At 53.3% G+C, this 11,484-nt stretch overlaps 5 protein-coding genes across 5 annotated transcripts in view; 2 read left to right on the top strand and 3 right to left on the bottom strand.

The window, feature by feature from the left end:
• F5Z01DRAFT_734915 (efflux pump antibiotic resistance protein) overlaps nucleotides 1-247 on the top strand; it is a gene marked incomplete at its 3' end in the record, with an annotated part of 1,396 nt that extends 1,149 nt beyond the window's left edge. The window contains exon 3 of the mRNA XM_046266762.1: nucleotides 191-247. Within this exon, the coding sequence (XP_046120144.1) occupies nucleotides 191-247 (57 nt within the window). The remainder of the gene's footprint in view (nucleotides 1-190) is intronic.
• On the bottom strand, nucleotides 120-1,362 carry F5Z01DRAFT_649491 (BTB/POZ protein). The gene is made up of 3 exons (XM_046263095.1): nucleotides 1,112-1,362; nucleotides 963-1,065; nucleotides 120-905 (listed from the first exon to the last, which is right to left on the bottom strand). Exons 1-3 carry the CDS (start codon nucleotides 1,271-1,273, stop codon nucleotides 277-279), a joined length of 894 nt encoding a protein of 297 aa, XP_046120145.1. The 5' UTR covers nucleotides 1,274-1,362; the 3' UTR covers nucleotides 120-276.
• A 471-nt stretch (nucleotides 1,363-1,833) lies between these two features.
• F5Z01DRAFT_734917 (uncharacterized protein) lies at nucleotides 1,834-3,082 on the bottom strand. Its single transcript, XM_046266763.1, has 3 exons — nucleotides 2,855-3,082; nucleotides 2,713-2,803; nucleotides 1,834-2,645 (listed from the first exon to the last, which is right to left on the bottom strand). The coding sequence occupies exons 1-3, from the start codon at nucleotides 3,014-3,016 to the stop codon at nucleotides 1,993-1,995; spliced, it is 906 nt and encodes a 301-aa protein (XP_046120146.1). The 5' UTR covers nucleotides 3,017-3,082; the 3' UTR covers nucleotides 1,834-1,992.
• Nucleotides 3,083-3,499: 417 nt separating this feature from the next.
• Nucleotides 3,500-7,924, bottom strand: F5Z01DRAFT_649494 (RNA dependent RNA polymerase-domain-containing protein). Its single transcript, XM_046263096.1, has 2 exons — nucleotides 4,313-7,924; nucleotides 3,500-4,256 (listed from the first exon to the last, which is right to left on the bottom strand). Exons 1-2 carry the CDS (start codon nucleotides 7,588-7,590, stop codon nucleotides 3,746-3,748), a joined length of 3,789 nt encoding a protein of 1,262 aa, XP_046120147.1. The 5' UTR covers nucleotides 7,591-7,924; the 3' UTR covers nucleotides 3,500-3,745.
• A 1,023-nt stretch (nucleotides 7,925-8,947) lies between these two features.
• On the top strand, nucleotides 8,948-10,976 carry F5Z01DRAFT_649497 (uncharacterized protein). Its single transcript, XM_046263097.1, has one exon. The coding sequence runs from the start codon at nucleotides 9,275-9,277 to the stop codon at nucleotides 10,511-10,513; it is 1,239 nt and encodes a 412-aa protein (XP_046120148.1). The 5' UTR covers nucleotides 8,948-9,274; the 3' UTR covers nucleotides 10,514-10,976.
• The last annotated feature ends 508 nt before the right edge of the window (nucleotides 10,977-11,484 follow it).

The following is an 11,484-nucleotide window of genomic DNA, read 5'->3' on the forward strand; positions in this document are numbered from 1 at the left end:
GGGGGGGGTGGGGGGGGGGGGGCTGGGGGTGGGGCGGCGGCCCCCCCCCCCCCCGCCCCCGCCGCCCCCCCCCCCGCCCCCCCCCCCCCCCCCCCCCCCCCCCCCCCCCCCTCGCATTGTTGGTTTGAAATTCGTAAATACTTCCTGATGCAACCGCCCAGTTGACTGACCAACACCCGTCCTGGAGCAGAACCCGCCTATCCTACATGCTCAGACGCCCGTGTATCCCAACGGCCAGCGATGCTAGTTGAACGCATCCAGTCCAGGAAATGTCATCTAAGAAGCGGGCGAATGTTTGCAGTTACATCTTGCACATCTGACGATATAAGACGGGTCCCTACCTGTCGCTTCAATGTAGCACTGGAATTGCGCATCACAATTGACATTCCGGCACTCCCGTTGCTCAGCAAGCAACCGATGACAATCCTGCATTGACTCAATCGTTTTTTCAAGGGCAGCTTTCTCACGACGAAGTTCGCGACACTCACTCTCGGATCCATTTGGCTGCCTGCCGATCTCTTGCTTGAGGTTGCGTAACTCAGCTTCTCGCCTGCCCAGGATCGAAAACAGAGCACAGACCAGCTTCACACCGGCGCCAGTACATAAGCCAGCCAGCTCTGTCACAAGGTCTTCTTTCTTGTAGAGGTATCGGATATGTCCCGCCGCAATTGTGGCTATGGACTCGTGTAACAGCGCATCGCCGCTCGTCGCTTCCGCCTCTCTTAGTACGCCGAGCAATGACCTGTCAATGCCGTTGAGGCCAAGATGGATCGAGACGTTCTCTCTTGAGAGAGAAAGAAGCGTGGGCAGATTGTAGTAATCTGCTATTGAGTTCACGCGCACGTGCTGGCGCACACTGTCGCTTGCCGCCCACTGTTCACCTGGGTCGTCGACAGAGGCGTCATCTTCCATGTAATGTTATTTCCTATTCTCGCAATATTCATCTTCGGGTTCTCACTCACCTTTGGTATTGCATTCGTAGTCTCCCATATACTGGAATTGCACCATCTGCTTGACTGTCTCTGGTAGAAACTCTTTGATCTCGATGACCCCCGTCGCAGCCTCCTGCACATGGTCAGTCATGCAAAACTACCAACCTGTATAGACATACTTTGAAAGAGCCATGCAGTTCTGCCTCAAATACTGGAGACTTTGAGCACAAGATGGCCCTGTGAACCTTGAACTCTTGCCCATCGCATACCAGCGTTAGGTCAGAGTACTGCCCAGAGAGCAGCAGCTTGTCCAGCTTGAGACCACCGACATCTTCGGACATGATGATGGTTTTGAGAAGGAGTTGGGCGAGTTGGTTTGTGTAATGCGTTGGGAAAACATGAGGATGCGTGAAGATGCGGTGGGGTGATCCAGGTGAAATCGGATTTGAAGACGATATAGCGGCGGACCTCAGTTTCACTTCACATGGGAGATTCTTGTCAACGCTTGTAAATTTACGTCATAGCCCCAAGCCTTTCAGAACAGGCTTGTTTTATTTGGTAATGTCTGTTTGTTGACTTCGCTGCCACTTCGCTGCCACTTCGCTTCTTGCTCTCGCTCTGGCCCTGAAACTCGAGTCACTGGCTCGAGCCCGTGGAATCCTATAGAAATTTGAGCTGCATGCATACTGAACAATCAATCTGCTCCAACGATGAATTCCTCGGGGTAATGGTGGCGCAAAGTGTATATGTTTGCCAGCAAATTCAAGCAAACTACGTCGCATTTCACACAGACAAGAGAGTGACCCTCTTGGCAGCCCGTGTGAACACATACTCACAGTCAACCCTGATCGAGCATACATAGTGAGATACATTAAATTCACACTACCAGACCAACTCCTAAGTCCTTAGATATCTGAGGCTGCTTGTTCAGCACACATGGCAGTCATTGACGACCCCCCTTACATGATGTATTCAAAACAATAAGGGCTTTCAAGGGGTCGTCGAGTCTTACTTGCGGCAAGCTCATGCCGCGAAAGAAGCCCCGTGGTCCAGGTTCCTATCAGAACGGATAGATCGCTTGTTTCGGTACCCCTGTGCTGTCGTCCAGACCGGCTTCAGCCACCCGATGACATCCTCTGCATCGAATCACAAGATACGGCGTTGAGAAACTCCTGATCACCTCAGAATGGCAATTAAAGGTTGCCTTGCAACGAAAACATGACTTCAACTGTTCCAGACTGTCGTGGGCTTTGTCCTTGAAACGTTTCTTTTCAGGGCTTACCTCCAGTTGCTCCCGCCGAGTCCGCTCCTTTTGCAAAGAAGCCTCGAGCCAACTGATGTGTTTCTGGTCATGGAGTTTTGCGGCCTGGATCTTTTCGAAAGTCTTGGAAAGAATTGTCGGTCCAATGCCAGTGTCGTAATGTGATTCTCTGGCGAGTAGGGGTATGTTCTGTGCCAACGCAGTAGCCATGATCTCGTGCAGTGCTGCGTCGCCGGTGGTTGCATGTGCTTCCTTTATTGCGCTCAGTACAGTGGCTTCAGTCTGGCCAAGCTTGCACAGTTTTGCAAAGACCTTTCTGGAGAGGTCTGAAAGTTCGGGAATCTGGTAGTAGTCTGCAATAGCGTTTACTCGCACGGTTTGGTGAAGTTCATCGTTGGGCATTTCGCTGTCGCCTGCCTGGCTGTCAAGGTCTTTCATCGGGACGGCGGAGTCTTCAACTAGAGCTCGGGTCAGCCGTCAAACGTTGATAGATTGAGAATTTCCCGTCTTGGGGCATACAATTGTAGTCTGTGGTGTAGAGAAACTCGACCATTTGCCTCACAGTCTCCGGTCGAAAGCCTCCGACTTTGATGATGCCAGTCCGAGCCTCCTGTAGCGTAGCTGATTAGCTTTGATAATTCATAATTTGTTGTATTCTCACCTCAAATGGTCCATGGACCGCCGCCTTCAGTACCGGTGACTGCGAGCATACGATAGCCTTGTGGACTTCGAAAATGTGCCCGTGACACGATAGCGTGAGATCGGAGGGTTGGCCTGTTGCCAACAGTTGAGCTAGTGTGCGCTCGGGGGCGTTTTGCGCCATGTTCACAGTCCGTTGGGCTGAAGCTTGAGGGTGCTGAGATGGATATCGACCAAGAAAAGTTGGTGCAGAGAAAGAAGTTGATGCAGAGCATAAAAGTTGGCATCGCCAGTGGAGCAATACCAGCTGTCACTCAACAATGTCGAACTGTGTTGCGCGGCTCCGTTCAATAACAAGGCATCTTTTCATCTGAAATGTCCCAAAGTTCATGTTCAGACGATATATTCATCCACTAATAGCAAATCACACGACGTCAGTGAATGCGAGGCGTCTCGCATAGCCCCGTGTCCCAAAGCTGGTGTCACACAAGTCGCTAGCTTGGACGCGAGTATCGAGGATGGCCAGATCCAACTCTGTACTGTTCAGCCATTCACCTGAGAACGTCAACTCCAAACTTGAACTCTGCCCAGTCGTGCTTCAGAACCATGAGTAAATGAGGACCGTGTTAATTAGAAATCAGGAGGGCGCTTACTGGAGTCAGAGAACCTACTGTCGCGGCTGTACGGACTTGTGTGCAAAGGTTCCCAAGATGCCCGATCGTTAGGAAAGTTAATTACCTGGACAAATACATTCTATATCAACAAGAGATGCGAATATGTCCAACATGTCCCCAATTGGCATCACAAAACGCATCCGAAATCTCCGCATGTCCTTGACGCCTCAGCTTCGCCCTACTCGGGTCCCATTGTCCATGCCAAACCCCTTACGCGCCAAACACACCTGGTATTCCACTCATCGAAGTGGGAGCGTCGTCTGAAAGTGGTCCGGGTAGTAAGCCACACCACCAATCGCCCTCCCAGGACCGATATCATACGTGTACTCTCTCCGTACCTTCGGCCAGGTCTTCATCTCCCTGATGAGACAGCACGCCGCGACAACCTTAAAACTCTGCAGTTCCTCGCCGCGGGCTTCCGGGTCTCTCTTCATGCCCACATACAGGCACGCAAGACAAAGCTCCAGCACATTGTCCTCATGCTCCTCCTTGTATTGCTGCTGGTGATGGGCTTCATCGTCCTCGCCAGCTTCCTTGCTCTGCGGCGGGCCCGAGTTGCGGATCATGTTGACAATCCAGGTCATGGTCTGGTCGATCGCCTCCTTTAGCTTGATACTCGAGTCCCGCTGCCGGCGCGTCTGTGAGCCTCGCTTGTTGAGGATGAACCCGCAAAAGATCTCGACCTCGGTGATGGGCGAACGTGGGTTTTCCGAGAAATCCCACATCTTCTCGGTAATCGCGTTTTCATACCGGTCGTAGAAGTCAGTAAAAGAATTCAGATCACAAGTGGCTCGAATGACACCTACATGTCTCGAATATCCCACGCACGGTCGATTCTCCGCGTCCAGAAGAGACGATGCGAGTGCTCTGCCAGTATTTCACGCTCGACGTGATCCCAGAGCAGTTGCCAGACCGAGAGCCCCTCCATGTCAATCTCGCGACGTATATCATGACTCCATATCTTGTTCTCGTCGACGTTGCGGTAAAGCCGGCCCAGAATCTTTTCCGATCGGTGGTACAGCGGCCTGTATCCCCCATCGATATCGACGCCTTCGTCATCAGCAATATGCGCAACCTGTCCGAGGTCGTACAGCTTCAGTGGCGGCGCAGGCGCCAAGAAATCCGGTCTCGTCCTGGGAGGCTTGGGCAGATCCTTCACGTCAACCGGTATCCCCGTCTTGGACGAATCCACCGCCGTAGAATGCAGCCCGGCCAACTTGAGACAGTCAGGGGCCACGGTACCCTCATCCTTGGTGTCCGCCAGGATCTGATGGCGCGTGGCAATCATGCCTAGAATGTCCGTCTTCATAAAGTTGATGAAAAAGTCGGCAATGTCGTCCCGCGTCACTTTGCGATACAGCTCGGTCGGGCTGATGCGGGGGTAGTCGGCAGGCTCAAACTGCTTCGACACAAAGGCCGCAGGATCCCAGATGACGCTGTACAAGTCGCCGTCCAGATCGCCGCCACTGAGTTGGCTGGGAAGATCGCGGCGTCCATTCCGGCTGAAGACGACGCAATTGGTGAGGTTGCGCAATGGGCTGTCACTAGGAGGCTCGACCATGTTCACCACCTGGATGTCGCCGGGATGCAGCGCTGGCGATCGCGTGACCAGAGCAAACCCCTTGCTAGGTGGATTTGCGATCTGGTTTGCCTTGTCGAACGTGATGTAGATCTCGCCCTCCTTCAGGAAGCCCGTCTCATCCATGATCCCAAACAGTGTGACACCCTGCTCTACGGGGATGCGTGCCTTGTGCTTCAGCAGCCGAAGCTCCTTCAGCACAACATTCTCCACGACCGTCCTCAGGAACACGTCACGTCGATAGTCAATGCCGAGATGGTGCAGTTCCCTGATGAACTGTGGAAAACTTATGTTGGTGCCGATCAGCTGATACCGTAGGAAGGTGCTCGTGTTGTTAGCAGACGCCGTCACCGCGCGCAGGAATCGGAGCTCCTTGTTTTGCAGATCAATAAACCACTGGTCCCGTGTGCCCATGTCCTCGAGAATCTTGATCATCTGACGGTTGAGCATGAGTCGGAGCGGTCTCGACGCGGTATCGCAGATGCCGACTTCTTTCAAGTCATTGCTCTGGAATTTTTGCATCGACTCTTTTCGAATACAGATCACTTTGCCAGGCAATCTGGTATCGAGAGACAGCATGCCCTTTGCGCCGCCGTACCGGATCTGAAAGCACGTCGCAGCGGCTGCGCTCTCGGGCAGGTATTTCCAGAAGATCTCCATCGCCCCCTTTGAAATCGTGCCGACGCCGTCGCTGAAAACACGAACGCCATCCCGCGACTTGATGTCGGGAATGTACCGAGTGAGGACGTTCTCTTTGAAGATGGGTACCGCATACGGCGTCTCGCTGAAGGCCTGTCCAATACGAGCGGCGCACTTGGCGGGGACGCGAATGTCGTCAAATGTACCGAGGAGACGGATGATGGAGTCGTAGTCCTGTGGCATGTACTGGTCGTCCGTGAACGGGGCCATGAACCAGACTGAATGGGACCGCAGAGAGGAGTGCGAGAAGGCAAAGAAGGAGTAGTGGCGCCCTCCCACCCGGAACCCGTCCTTGAGAATCTTACGCCATCTTCGGTAGATGGGCTCGTTGGAGACCTTGGGGTTGAACATCATGTCCTGCCCGTCTTCGTCCACGAACAAGCATCGAATGAAGTAATCTGTGTGATTCGGGAACATTCGCAATATCCTGTTCTGGCTCTCAGCCTCGGGTCCGTGGAAGATGATACGCGTCGGAGTAATCATGGCCTTCATGATCCAGGCCTGATGGCCTGGAATGGGCGTGCCGTACACGGGGTGCCTCTCTGTAGGGTTCTCTCGTCGAGCGGTCGACGCATACTGAACAACGAGTTCCGCCAAGGCTGGGATATGGAGTTCATTGGGGTCGGTTTCGGGCGTGACGTAGGGAATGTCTTGGTATAGCTTCTTGATGGCGTCCACTGTCAGTGGGAATGGTGCACCGTCTGCTCTCGCCTCGCTGGCAATCTTGTCCATCTCCGCCAGGAGGCGAGAGCCAGCGGAAGGGTGAAGATAATTGTTGGAGACAAGGGCCTGGACTTGGAAGAGTACCGGAAACGGGAGTGCGCCCTGTCTTAAGTTGTAGTTGTCAAGTCTGCCTCTGAAACTTTTCATGCTGCTCTCAAAGTCGTGGACGAAGGACTCCGGGTGATTTTCCTGGGTGATTCGATACTGAACAAACGGGACATATTGGCGGTCCCTGATGGAGTCCGCCAAGTTGGAGATTGCTTGCTTGTTTGCATCGAGTCGGAAAATTGCGAATTTGTAAACCAAGCAATCAGCGACATAGCGCCCGTGGTCATGCCAGCTGGGGCAACAGTCGCTGCGCTCGTACTCTGGCCCTCTACCGTTGGGCTCGCCCACGGCTGCGAAGCATCTAGGCGGCTCGGAGAGCACGAGTGTGCATGAATTATCGACATCACTGTACACGAACGACTGCACAGTGTTGGTGAAAATCTCGAAACGATACTCGCGGGGCTGCGTGATGGTTAGTACACGGGGCGTCATCCGCACGTGCATCACATGAGCCTCGGGAGCCGACGTTGCTCGGAAGAAAGTGAGCGCTCTCTTTCGGAACGCATTATGACCGGCCTCGAGACGGTGTATGTCGAACTCCAGCGCTTGTGACGCGGACTGGTCTCGCGCGGGAGTTCGTGCCTGCTGACGCTGCTGGTGCTGCTCATGCTGCAGATGCCCCAACGTGAGCTTGTTGATGGGACGACTGCTTTTCTCCACAAAGATGGCGGTATTGGTGATGCGCAGGCGTGGAATGTTTCGTGGTTTGGACGGCTGTTTCGACGGCTGAGTAGAGGAACTTTCTTGCTCAGTGGAGGAGGCAGTCTTGTTCGTGACGACGGTCTTCTGGCCGTGCTTGGCCAGGAACCGTTGACCGTCCGCGGGTTCCAGGAATGTTATGAACGCAATGTTCCTCTTCTTGGGCTTCTCGCATCCCCAGACCTCGATCTTGAGCGCTTCGATGACGGGCGTGAGCTCCTTGCGGAGGGTATTGCGGTCCAAGTCCGGGGGGACGTTCTTGCAGACCACTTCCATTGTGGGCGCAAGTCAGCTTGAGTGATTGAGGGAGAAGAGGAGGGGTGCGAGAGCAGGATCAGGCCTCCACTCCAAGTTCGCTGAGAACACGAAGAATGCCAATTTTTCTAACGTGACCGCCAACTTGAAGTAAGGACGCGGGCACCCGCGCCTGGCTGTTGGCTATATGGACTGGGCTGGTGCAAACGGGGCGGATCCATGCGGGAGGCCGAATGCGCATCGAAGAGCAAGAGGTCAGAAAGTGGTAAAGAGCTAGTCACCCATTTGCGCATTGATGCGAGGATGAGTCGGTGACCGGTGGACTATATTGGCATGATGAGTGAGAAGTGAGAGGTTGAGGGAAATGAGGGGACTTCACTTCGGCTCGGTCCACGGTGAGGCTCGAGTTGTGCGGTGGGCGCCTCGGTGAAGAGGTGAGCCGGCGCAGCATCAACTAGCTGAACATCCTCAAGTACCAGCGATAGAGTAAGGTGTAAGATGCCCAGGGACGACTAATTAAAGCTTTGAGTCCTACTACGTAATTGACTCCTAACTCCTAACGAGTAGTAAGCGCCTATCTTGCTGCCAAGGTGCTGGATGCTTCACCCTACCGTATACCAACTGTCGCACGACCACGTTCGTCCCAATCATGTGTCGTCAGCTTACTGTTCGATGGTAATATGGATGAGTATGGGATTTTCGTGGCGAATGAGGGGGTTAAAAGGTTCTTATGTTATGCGCAATCGACCACATTGTCTTCGGCGTTATCAAGCAAAATTATGCTCATTATCCCCTGCCCGGCACTTGGTGCTGGATTGAGGCATTGCCTGTGAATGATTCTTGCTATATGCAGAGGGACCTTGATCTTTCATCATATCGAGATTGCGCACCAACGTTGATGCGCCGCTGTAATTCGATGACAGTATGGGCCAGTTGCAATGATTCCCGTCACAGACCGGCAGTCCATACGAAGCATCGACCTTTAGAGATGAATCAGACGTTCACTGCCACTAGAGCCAGAGTTCCTTTAGAACTACTCGATTTGTAACTGCTCAAATCTCGATATAGATCATCGCGCAGCTCCTGTGGACAAATCGCTAGGTACATGTAGCAAGGCTCTAGATTTAGAAGGCTGAAGCCGTAGGATTCGTCAACAGTTGCAGCTCACTGCATGGGCCCTTGTCATTTACGCCCTTGCACAGATTTGACAGTCCGTACCTATAACTCTACAGCTATAATTGTCGCGTGCTGGTCATGATTAGTGAAGTAGTTGTGTATGCATGCACGCGTATGCATGTAAGCGTGCGCCAGCCGCATACAGAGTACAAATTGCCAAATTCGAACATTTATACGTGCACTAGCCAGCTCCAACCCCTGGAATCCCGATCCATCGCCAGACGTGAGTCGTGAAGCAGCAAGGATATCACCAACGATCATTCGTCAAGCTTGGACGGATACGCGGCATGCGGGATCTCACTACCGAGCAGGGGAAGAGGATGAGGGCATCCTTGTCCATATACGTAGGCATCGGATAATCCAGTCTTACAATGGAGTACTTTTGTCAGCGCTCGGGCTTGGGATTCACCGAGCAGCGTATCAACAACGTGCGCAACACAAGAATCATTCGTCAGACACGGAGATGGGCGTCACTTCAGCCCTGCAAGGCTAGGCGCTAATGCAGGAATGAAGCCCTGCTCATCAAGCCATGCGTTCGAGAGCAGAGCCCCAAGTCATTGTACATGTAGCCAGCATCGCCAGAAGGGCTAAAAGCCTCCGTCGTCTCGATTCTCGCAGCGAAGCATCTGGCAGTGCAGAACTCAACCTGAGTTCAACCCTCTGTTATCCTCTTTGCCCAAAGCAAACGCCAGAAGCAGTGGCAGTGGAAACGCAACTCATCGTTCCGGACGGAAGTAAAGCAAAGGCAAAAGCAAACATGCATGCCAACCAACACCGCTCCGCCTGCGAGACCTGTCGTCGACACAAACTACGCTGCGTCCGCCCTGAACCCTCCGCGCCAGCATGCCATCGATGCATGAGACTTGAGCTACCCTGCACCACCGGCTCCACGCGACGCATCGGCCGACCAACACGCGCCGCCATCGTACGCTCACGCTCGCCAGGCCCTCTGCCACTGTGGATGTCGAATGGCTTCGACTGGTTGGGCAACGATTGTGTCATTGACACTCCGACCATTACGTTCATCAACGTACCCTCCGGCCCTCGAATGCCCGACACCGCCCTCCAAACCAGCACGCTCACCAAACCAGAGAACGCCTTTGCTTCATTGACCACTCTGAATTCGCGCCTACGTGCGGTAAATGAGTCGCTTGGTCCCTCCAGCCCGTTGGAGGATTATGTCTACGGGATCATTTATACGTTCGATGGGCGCACACAAAATGCCATACAGACCATGCTGTCGTCCCTACAGGCGTTCATCCAGATCATACGGGTCCTTGCGAAACAGTCCATGCTGAACTCGTTTCTCCCGCCAGAGTACGAGCAGAATCACACAAACCCCGCAACGCTGTTCCTGGTTGCATCCTGTCTTTCGCAGCTCCTCCTGTACTTTGAACGGACCTACACCGCGCTCAATACGCGTCTCGATGACTTCATGGTCCCAATGCCACCGCCATCTGATGAGACATCCTTTGCGCACGTCCCCGTGCAGAACTTTGCGTCGCAGTGTGCCATGTTCAACGGGTTGTCAAGGAACTTGCTCAAGCAAATGCTGGTCGACCTCGGCATACCCGGGCCAGGCACGTCGCTGACGGGCTCATTCAGACCGGGGTTGTGCGACACGGATGACCGCCTCAAGGACATGGTCAATGCCGAGCTCGGTCATGTGGAGGGCGATTGGTCCGTCCGACCACGGTTGGTGCTGGAGTTGTTGGATTTGGCTGACGAACTCGTGCTCACGCGGGCTATGGAGGATGGGTGGCAGTGACATACACGGGTCTCAGCCTCTCTGCGGAGCTACCCAGCTCGGAGCTGGTGTGAGATGTCTGAAGATAAATATTGATGTTAGCACGATCTTTGATGGGTACGTGAATAAGATAGCAGAACGAGTTGCCGCATTTTAGGTCCTCTTCGTCTGACTTGTCGCCGCCCTGTGAAAAGAATGAAGCTTTCAGGGGTACATAAGCACCCTGAGAGCGAAGAAGGGCTGCGTATTCGGTTGAGACGTCGAAAAGGGCGGCTGGAAATTTGTCGATACTTCCAAAGCCTTTTGACACAAGGTCTCTCTGGTAGGCTAGCACAGACCGAGAACTTCGAACTTGTTTGGTGACCCGTATCATTCGGGAGGACCATCTGACGTGAAAATGTCTTGTAGAATCCTAGATAGGGGGCGAGACTACGTGTCTCTCCTTGAGTAGACGATGAGGGGACGAGGAAAGCTGGACTTACAGGTGGTGCGGACCAAGGAGCCGTTGTAATATGAATGCTAGGACAAAAGTAAAAACCCACATGGTCCTGTCAGCACGACAAACTCACAACCTTCGGGAGTCATCCGAGTCAAGGCCTAGGCTAGTGTATACGAATAACGCCGATCTGCTCCCTTGACAACAAGCGGCCGCCGGCCCCGCAAAACTCCCGTTGACACGTTGAAGAGGATCAGGATCCAGCCTATCTGAGGCGTTTGTTATCAATTAATAATAAAGGCGCATGATTGAAGCTGTGCATGTAATATCGAGGTCACGGTTTGTCATCTAGAGGGCGCAAGGACAAGGATAGGCAAAGATCGGGCCGAAACCTCACAAAAGCTTCTATATTTATTAAGCTGTCACACGTAAGACGGTCAGACGCTTGTAAGCTACGAACACGGGCGTTCCTGGCTTAGCCAGTTCTTTATAATAATGATAAAACAACTTTCTACTCCAATCTTCGCCGGATACGGAAATGCCCATATTACTTTAT

Source organism: Emericellopsis atlantica (genome assembly GCF_019669845.1).
Source record: "Emericellopsis atlantica unplaced genomic scaffold F5Z01scaffold_7, whole genome shotgun sequence".
Taxonomy (NCBI): Eukaryota; Fungi; Ascomycota; class Sordariomycetes; order Hypocreales; family Bionectriaceae; genus Emericellopsis; species Emericellopsis atlantica.

Bases quoted from the DNA above. Each gene is read 5' to 3' on its own strand.
- F5Z01DRAFT_649497 (XM_046263097.1), top strand. From the start codon at position 9,275: ATGCGTTCGAGAGCAGAGCCCCAAGTCATTGTACATGTAGCCAGCATC.
- F5Z01DRAFT_734917 (XM_046266763.1), bottom strand. From the start codon at position 3,016: ATGGCGCAAAACGCCCCCGAGCGCACACTAGCTCAACTGTTGGCAACA. The intron at 2,804-2,854 runs GTGAGAATACAA...GCTACGCTACAG, and splicing joins CGGTCCATGGACCATTTGAG to GAGGCTCGGACTGGCATCAT. The intron at 2,646-2,712 runs GTATGCCCCAAG...CTCTAGTTGAAG, and splicing joins CTACACCACAGACTACAATT to ACTCCGCCGTCCCGATGAAA.
- F5Z01DRAFT_649494 (XM_046263096.1), bottom strand. From the start codon at position 7,590: ATGGAAGTGGTCTGCAAGAACGTCCCCCCGGACTTGGACCGCAATACC. The intron at 4,257-4,312 runs GTAGGTGTCATT...CTTCTACGACCG, and splicing joins GCGTGGGATATTCGAGACAT to GTATGAAAACGCGATTACCG.
- F5Z01DRAFT_649491 (XM_046263095.1), bottom strand. From the start codon at position 1,273: ATGTCCGAAGATGTCGGTGGTCTCAAGCTGGACAAGCTGCTGCTCTCT. The intron at 1,066-1,111 runs GTATGTCTATAC...GACCATGTGCAG, and splicing joins AACTGCATGGCTCTTTCAAA to GAGGCTGCGACGGGGGTCAT. The intron at 906-962 runs GTGAGTGAGAAC...ATTACATGGAAG, and splicing joins CTACGAATGCAATACCAAAG to ATGACGCCTCTGTCGACGAC.